We start from the raw sequence: 2030 nt of genomic DNA on the forward strand, positions 1-2030 counted from the left end.
TACAGAAACATCTTTTCTCTACTTGGTCCCTTCAATATACACTGAGTATACTAGCACAAGAAGTTGGAGTAAAGCTACTCCCATAATCAAGACAAATTATACGATAATCTTGTGCTACAATCATCAAGATATTTTGTCCAACAATATCTTTGATTGTGAACATAGTTTATTAATTACGAGAACCAACAATTTAATCTTTTGTGCATGAGCTAAGACTCCATATACTAAATTGTCTACTACATAACTAAAAGGACATACATGTAACAAATGATCTATTTAAAATAGTACTTTATTGAATTGAATAAGTTAAATAAATAATTGTTCCATAAAGAATAAAATATAATACTATGTCTAAACCGCATGGTTAATAGTATATCCCAACAATCTCCCACTTAGACTCATAACCATAGTCTACTACTCTAACACACATTCCTTCTACATGCTTGTCAAAAATCTTCTGTGTCAAGCTCTTTGTAAACGGGTCTGCCAAATTGTCCTCTGGCGCAATCTTCAACACTCTTGCATCACCTCTCTGAGTTATATCCCGAATTAAGTGATATTTACGCTCAATATGCTTACTCCTTTTATGGCTTCTTGGTTCCTTCGAGTTTGTAACTGCACCACTATTGTCACAATAAAGTACAATTGGTGCTTGAACCGAAGGGACCGCATTAAGCTCTTTCAGAAAGTTCCTGAGCCAAACAACCTCTTTAGCTGCCTCAGATGCAGCCACATATTCGGCTTCCATGGTGGAATCAGCAACACATGATTGCTTGATGCTCCTCCAACTTATGGCTCCACCTCCTAAGGTAAAAACATATCCTGAGGTAGATTTTCTAGAGTCTCTATCTGACTGGAAATCTGAATCAGTATATCCAATGGGTGCAAGATCACCTGAGTGATACACCAACATATAATCCCTAGTACTCTTCAAGTACTTGATTATATGATTAACAACAGTCCAGTGTTCTCGACCAGGGTTAGACTGAAATCTACTAACCATGCCAACAACAAAGTAGATATCAGGTCTAGTACATAGCATAGCATACATAAGACTCCCTACAGCAGAAGCATAAGGGATCGCCTTCATATTTTCTATCTCATCAGTCGTTTTTGGGGACTGATCTTTTGACAGAGAGATTCCATGTCTAAAGGGGAGAAACCCTTTCTTGGAATCTTGTATGTTAAACTTGGTGAGAATAGTATCAATATAAAGTGCTTGGGACAAGCCTAATATCCTTTGCTTGCGATCTCGCAAAAGCTTGATCCCAAGGATATGTTATGCATATCCCAAGTCTTTCATATCGAAACGTGAGGATAACCATTCCTTTACTGAATTCAACATGCTCACATTATTTCCTATGAGCAAAATATCATCTACGTACAAAACCAAAAATGTAACTTTATCTCCATTCCACTTCTTATAGACACAAGACCCATTTTCACATTGATCAAAACCGAAAGTCTTAATCGATGCGTCAAAACAAGTGTCCCATGCCCTAGAAGCTTGTTTCAATCCATAAATGGATTTCTTTAATTTACACAATATGTGTTCATTGCCACTTTTTATGAAACCAACTGGTTGTACCATATAGATGCACTCATCAAGACTTCCATTTAGAAAAGCGGTCTTGACATCCATTTGCCAGATCTCATAATCGTAATGAGCAGCAATGGATAAGAGAAGCCTAATGAATTTAAGCATGACTACCGGCGGAAAAGTTTCCTCATAATCGATCCCTTCTTTTGAGTAAACCCTTTTGCAACAAGCCTAACTTTAAAAGTTTGCACTTTTCCATCCACTCCTCTCTTTTTCTTATAGATCCATCTACAGCCTATGGGTTTGACTCCAGTAGGTGGTTCTACAAGATCCCAGACTTGATTGGAGTACATGGACTCCATTTCAGATTTCATAGCATCAACCTATTTATCAACATTTGCATCATGTAGTGCTTTGTCGTAATTATAGGTTTTGTATTAGGCTCTTCAGGGATTCTATCATAAGATTCTCCCAAGAGCACAAATCGGAG

At 37.3% G+C, this 2030-nt stretch overlaps 1 protein-coding gene across 1 annotated transcript; it reads right to left on the bottom strand.

Annotated features, from left to right (window-relative positions):
- Positions 1-364: 364 nt before the first annotated feature.
- LOC138883997 (secreted RxLR effector protein 161-like) lies at positions 365-1090 on the bottom strand. The gene has a single exon (XM_070164733.1). The coding sequence runs from the start codon at positions 1088-1090 to the stop codon at positions 365-367; it is 726 nt and encodes a 241-aa protein (XP_070020834.1).
- Positions 1091-2030: the final 940 nt, after the last annotated feature.

The sequence above is a fragment of the Nicotiana sylvestris genome, chromosome 12 (assembly GCF_000393655.2).
Source record: "Nicotiana sylvestris chromosome 12, ASM39365v2, whole genome shotgun sequence".
In the NCBI taxonomy this organism is placed as follows: domain Eukaryota; kingdom Viridiplantae; phylum Streptophyta; class Magnoliopsida; order Solanales; family Solanaceae; genus Nicotiana; species Nicotiana sylvestris.